Below are 6,828 nucleotides of genomic sequence, written 5' to 3'. Positions count from 1 at the left end.
TGAATCGCAAGGGAATTCATTCATTCATTTACAAATTGAAGAAAGATGAAAAAACAGTGAGTAAAAGTGTAAGTTGTGATGCTGAAATGGAAAATGAGACCCTAGCCAAAGCTATCTAGGTGCTAGGGAGGAAATATAGAAAAAGAAGAAGAAGAAAAAAAAAGAGAGAAAAAAAACATACATATACACCTTGGATACAACTGTATACTTCACAATGTTCACATACGTTTTGTTGATTTTGGAATTCGATTATATGACCCAAACCCAAGCAACGACGGAACCAGCTGCAAGGCCCATAACAAGGAACATTACTAGCACAGTACCTACAGTTTCAGCATGCTGTATCGGTACAGTTTTAGGAGCCATAATGAAAAACACACTCGTTAAGTATCCATTTGTGAGACCAAGAAGACAGGTCAAGATCACCACCGGAATCTCAGACCTGAAAATTTTGGGACCATGCAAGCAAGCTAGGAAGAGAGGGTAGAATAGAAGCCTCACACCACATGCACCAACCGCAGCTTTCAGATTCTCAAACACATAGAGAGCAGTCAAAGATTTTCCAACCATATCAAATACATTATAGCTCGTAATGAGAAGGATAGGGTACCAATCCTTGAGAATTTGAGAGTGCACGTCTTCGGTGATGAATCCTGGGAATATTGACAGAGTCACAACATAGATTAGGATGATCCCAAATCCAGACCATTTCACTCTATTTAGAATGTCCCACAAGGTTGACCTCAATGAGGACCTCTTCTCTAGCAGACCTTCATCGTTTCTGTCCTCCTCCTCCTTGTCCACAGCCTGCAATTTCAGATCTTTATAGTATTGGATAACTGGTAGCCTATCTGCAATGTTATAGAAAACAATGCAGACAAGCATGGCTACAATGCCGACAATGAAATACAAGATTGCACTTCTTCTTAGACCATCCGTATCTTGTGAGAAGAAAGACTTGGTTAAGATCCTTAAGACGGAAACAATCACCCCTACAGTCAAAGAAAAACAAAAATCCCAAACTATAACACTTTTCTTTCACGTATAAGAGTAGAGCAAATTACTTCATACTGTGATATTGTTAACTTTTCATCATTCTAATTTTGACAACATTTGAACATCTATCAAACAGATTATGTCTCAACATTCAAAGGCATCTAGCATATTGCAGGAAATCCACTAGGGCATCAAATCATCAAGAATTTGTTACTCTTCCTAGCACTGGGAATTACAATTCAAGCATTCAACATAATATTATGAGTTCATTTGTCTATTCATTTATATTAGGGATCTGGAGCAGCATTTACGTCTAAACTCAAAGGGCATTCCACATATGGCATGAATTGATTAGGGCATCAATTGCAGTCAGATCTATCTAGTAATTGAAACCCTAAAATTTGGGGGAGCTAGTCATGAAAGATGGGAATTCTTCTTACCAGAAGCGCCAGTACCAGCAACAGTGGCTTGCATGTATCTATCAGGTAGTTCACCAGCAGATCCAATAACACCACCTTGTACCAAAGCATCAGCAATACCAGCCAAAACAACAGTAGCAATGGTAGTACAGTAACCAGTATAAAGTCCAGGTCTACCTTTAATATAAACAACATCCATAATTGGAATTACCAATAAAGAAACCATAAAAAGGATAAGACCAAGATTGATTCTGAAATGAGATGAGTTGATTCTATAAGAAGATGATGAGGATGATGATTTGGTGGTGGTGGTGGTGGAGGGATTGACATACGCGATGATAAATAGAAGGAACAATAGAGTAACAGGCATGTAAACAAGTGCAAAAACACGATCGACACTGGAATTAGGGTAGAGGTAAGTGAAGTAATCAACAGCTGTGATGAATGCATTCCATGGAAGGAGATAACCAGTTCCTAATGTGAAGTAGATTATGTATGCAAAATGATATGAATCCTTTGGTATCTTATTCTCTTTCGGGAGAAGAAGAATTTCTCCTCCTCCTCCTCTCACTCCATTAGCATCATCTTCTCCGCTTAACCCCATCTCTCTCTCTCTCTTTCTCTGTAGCGTCTCTGGTCCTTTCTGCAACTAACTCTACCCTGATTTTAGAAGAAAAGAAAACCTCCCTATATGTCTCTTCTGTATTCCCAAATTATTGGTGCAAGTTGCAGAGAGATTATTCAAGTGTTTCGTTTTTTATTTATACTTCATTGAATTATTAATTAATAGTTGGTCAGAGGAAGGCTTTAATAGTTAATGACGACAAGTATGGAATTGATGGATAGGTTAGAATTTAGAAGAGAAGCACGGGAAGGAGCTAAACGTGTTTGCTTCTTCAAAACACCTATCCTCCTCCTTCGGTTAGACTAATAGTGGGTTTACTCGGTAGAAATATATTTTCAAGGGAATCAACTAGACAGTGAGATTCAATCTAGAGAAAAGTATATCAAAGAGTTTTATATCTCTTTCTCTCAATTAAATATGCAATCAGCAAATAGGAATTTGCGAGCCCGATTGAATATAAGAGAATTAACTTGAACAGGACCAAAGACCAATGTTCAAGGATCAATCAATTTCAATCAACAACCAAAGGTTGGATTTCGCAATTGATCGATTCAACGCACAACCTGTGATATTTCAATTATATAACAAAATATAATGCGGAAAAGAAATAACACGGACACCAGAATTTTGTTAACAAGGAAAACCACAAATGTAGAAAAACCCCGGGACCTAGTCCAGATTTGAACACCACACTGTATTAAGCCGCTACAGACACTAGCCTACTACCAATGAACTTCGGACTGGACTGTAGTTGAACCCTAATCAATCTCACGCTGATGGAAGGTACAGTTGCGCTCCTTACGTCTCTGATCCCAGCAAGATACTACGCACTTGATTCCCTTAGATGATCTCACCCACAACCAAGAGTTGTTACGACCCAAAGTCGAAGACTTGATAAACAAATTTGTCTCACACAGAAAAGTCTATAGGAATAGATAAATCTGTCTCCCACAGAAATATCTATGAGTTTTGTTCCGTCTTTTGATAAATCAAGGTGAATAAGAACCAATTGATATACCAGACTTATATTCCCGAAGAACAACCTAGAGATATCAATCACCTCACAATAATATTAGTCGTATGGTAGCGAAACATGATATTGTGGAATCACAAACGATGAAACGAAGATGTTTGTGATTACTTTTTATCTTGCCTATCGGAGATTAAATCTCGAGCCAATCTTAAAGAAGATAGTACTCAAACACGCTAGAAACAGCAAGATCAGATCACGCAACTACAGAGAAAATAGTTGGGTCTGGCTTCTCAATCCCAATGAAGTCTTCAAGTCGTTAACCTATAGGGTTTCGTGAAAAACTAAGGTTAAAGGAGAATTGACTCTAGCTTATGCAACTAGTATCACACAGGAGGTGTGGGGATTAGGTTTCCCAGTTGCTAGAGTTCTCCTTTATATAGTTTTCAAATCAGGGTTTGCAATCTAAGTTACCTTGGTGTAGATGGGGAAAAACGATTTGCTGGTTTTTAAGGAATTGAGGAGACGACCGTACGGAGGAGACTCCTCGAACCGAGAGAAATGTTAAACCTCACACAGATGCACCATTGCAAAGGGGGTGCTTTAGATTCGAGAGATCAATCTGTAGTACTCTGGCCTAAATCAAGACAATGACCGTTCCAGAGTAAATTCGGTCACAAGAGAGGATGGGTTGATCTGTAGGAGGGAAGCTGAGAAATGTGTGGAATCAATGGTAATCAAATATTGTGGGTGTGTGAATTCTGAATACGATACTCTCTGAGTGATTGAAATTGCTCAATTGAGAGTAGTTGCTCAATTGATGAGTTGATGATCTCGTGTTGTCAGTTTGACGTGAGATTGATGATACTGATGATGATTCAATCATGATTCAGAGACTTATTTATATTGCTGGAATTGTAGACACCATGATTCCATGAAGTGTGACAGTTGATGGAATCAATGAGTGGGGAAGTGGAGATCGTGTTTGAAACCAGTTGCTCAACGTGTGGATACTTGGTCGATTTTCCACCCACTACCTCGTGAATTCCTTCAACTGATTGCACGACTTGCTCACATTCCATCGTGTGTTTGAACACACGTGCCGTAGACCACCAGACCAAAACCCTGAGTGATATCCCCCCAAGTGACACGATTGACGTCTCGTGGTTTGTTAGTCAATTGATGACTTCGTGGTTTGATGGGACGATGAGTCCATGTAGTCGTTGAGTTGAACATGATGTTCTGAAACTCGTGAATTGAACATGTCATGAGACAAAGGTATAGTTCTTACGATGAAGTGAGCAAGTATTGCTCATTCGATGGATCGTTGAATATTGATTGTTGAACCAATATTCCTTGGTTTGAACAAATATTTATCATCTAAGCAAGTGTTGCTCATGTGATGAATTGTTGAATATTTGGTCGTCTGAGCATGTGTTGCTCGTCTGATGGATTATTGGCAGCGTACCAAAAATATTAATTAGAATACCGGTCGTTGAACTGAGCATAATTAAAAAAATTAATGACCATGAGGTCGTCGTAAAATTATTAAGGTTGGAATCTGTAATGATGATCCTTGGATTCAGAAACCCTAATTTGATCAATTGATGGTCAATTCATGGTTCGTCAGAATTTCAACCATGGGACGGAGGAGGGAGCGATTACATGGGACCGTGGATCAACCATGTAGTATCCATATGATCACGTGAGCAAATACGAAGAACTCCTGAAGGGTTGACGATTTGTTGGTGAAAGAATGATTAAAATGCTGGTTTAATCATTTATTCGAAAACGCTCGTCTGAGCCTTAGGTGAGAAAACCTAATTAATTATGACGAGGTGAGGGACCGACCATGGAGTCATGAAACCTGCCCTGGGTTGTCCCGTGATCGCCTGACGATCACTTCATGAAAATCCAAAGTGTTTGGGAGAGTTTTGGTCAGCCAAGATAGAGTACTCGTGTACCCAAGGCGTCCGCGTCTCAGTCCTGAGAATTTTTATATTTTCTGGCGTGCAATTGAGCATCCATTCGAGAAAATATGCCAAAATTAGGGTTTCGACGAAACTGAGGAAAACACCATGAGATGATGAAAAATAATTATAAAATAAGGAATGAGGAGGCGTGGGACCGCCATTGTCAAGGCATGGTCGGCCGGTCGTGACCACGGTCCTGTGGTGCCTTTTCCTTAATTTTATAATATTTTGATGATTTTATGAAAAATTTATGAATTTTGAGAAATTTGATGAATTTTGGGAGTTTCCATGAATTGAAGGAGTTTTCATGAGTTCAATGAAGTAAAAAATATTAAAATAATAAAACAAGGGCGTGTGAGACCGTGGAAGGCATGGCCGGCCGGCTAGGGCCCGGTCCCACGAGTTTCCCTAATTTTATAATGATTTTATGAAAAATTCATGAATTTTGAGAAATTTGATGAATTTAGGGAGTTTCCATGAATTGAAAGAGTTTTCATGAGTTCAAGGAAGCAAAAAAATATTAAAATAATAAAAAAGGGCGTGTGGGACCGTGAAAGGCATGGCCGGCCGGCTCGGTCCCACGAGTTTTCCTAATTTGAGAGAAATACCATGAAATCAAGGAATTTGATGAATTCAAGGAAAACTAATAATAAAATAATAAAACAAAGGGGCGTTTGGGACCGGCTAGGGCATGGCCGGCCGGCCAAGGCCCGGTCCCACAAGTTTTCATAATTTATTTTATTTTATTATTATTTGATGATTTTTGCAAAAATACCATGAAATCAAGGAGTTTTTTCATGAAATTAGAGAAATAATAATAATAATAAGGAACCGTGGGTGTGGGGCCGGTTGGGACCAAGGCATGGCCGGTTGGCCAATGGTCACGCCCCACACTCCTTTCCTTAATTTTATATTATTTTTTATGGACTTATGGAAATACCATGAAATCGAGGAGTTTCCTCAATACGAAGGAGATTTGATAAAATGAGAGAATTTTCATCAAATCATGGAAAATAATAAAAATGTATTAAAAATATAAAACTGGCGTGGGATTGACCATGACACGGTCGGTCGGTCGTGCATCCGTGCTCCCAACACCCTGGTCAATATTTTTAATTATTTATTATTTTCTTCTCTATTTTGCATAGGTTCATCGTTTCGTTGTATTTTTGAAATACTCGTTCGTGCGGTGACTGTTAGTGTATCATCGTTGAATACACCTTCACCATTTGAATCGGGGCTTACTTAGAGGTAGCTCAGACGCCCGGTTGTTGATTATTTATTACTAATTGTGGAATCCAGTGAAGAATTATTCACAAAACTGATTAATAAAATGTTTATTATTAATTCATAGGATCAGCTGAGGATTCGACTACGAATTCAGAATAATAAGATGAGCATTACCATTCCATGGGATCGTAGATTCGACCGTAGAATCGGAGTAATTAAGATTCATATATTACCATTTATGAGACCAGTTGTGGATTCGATCATGAAATCGGATTAATGAGATAATATAGTTATTGCTATTCTATGAGATCAAGCTGTGGATTCGATCATAGAATCAGAACAATTGTTATTGTCATTCCATGGGACCAGTCGTGGATTCGACCATGGAATATGAGCGATTGCAATTAGGAATAATTAACTTTGTGGCTCTATACTAGCACAACAAGCTGTCTAGGAGCATTAATTATCCTGATACGAGCTTGCCGGTAAGTCATATCCTTTATATAGTCAGGGTAAACTTGTTGTTTGTTCCTGAAGACGTTATCGCTCTATACTAGCAGAGCAAGCTGTCTAGGAGCCATCCATCTCGTGATGATATATAGAAATAATCACTGA

General features: G+C 38.8%; 1 protein-coding gene across 1 annotated transcript; it reads right to left on the bottom strand.

Annotated features, from left to right (window-relative positions):
- On the bottom strand, nucleotides 1-2,194 carry LOC113281281 (equilibrative nucleotide transporter 1-like). The gene is made up of 2 exons (XM_026529988.1): nucleotides 1,437-2,194; nucleotides 1-992 (listed from the first exon to the last, which is right to left on the bottom strand). Exons 1-2 carry the CDS (start codon nucleotides 2,017-2,019, stop codon nucleotides 250-252), a joined length of 1,326 nt encoding a protein of 441 aa, XP_026385773.1. The 5' UTR covers nucleotides 2,020-2,194; the 3' UTR covers nucleotides 1-249.
- Nucleotides 2,195-6,828: the final 4,634 nt, after the last annotated feature.

Source organism: Papaver somniferum, chromosome 5 (assembly GCF_003573695.1).
Source record: "Papaver somniferum cultivar HN1 chromosome 5, ASM357369v1, whole genome shotgun sequence".
NCBI classification, from domain to species: Eukaryota; Viridiplantae; Streptophyta; class Magnoliopsida; order Ranunculales; family Papaveraceae; genus Papaver; species Papaver somniferum.
The sequence above is the reverse complement of the archived record's forward strand: the minus strand, read 5'-3'. Positions and strand labels throughout refer to the sequence as shown.

Coding starts and splice junctions, on each gene's coding strand:
- LOC113281281 (XM_026529988.1), bottom strand. CDS start 2,019: ATGGGGTTAAGCGGAGAAGATGATGCTAATGGAGTGAGAGGAGGAGGA. Junction 993..1,436: donor TGCTGGTACTGGCGCTTCTG/GTAAGAAGAATT, acceptor CTTTGACTGTAG/GGGTGATTGTTTCCGTCTTA.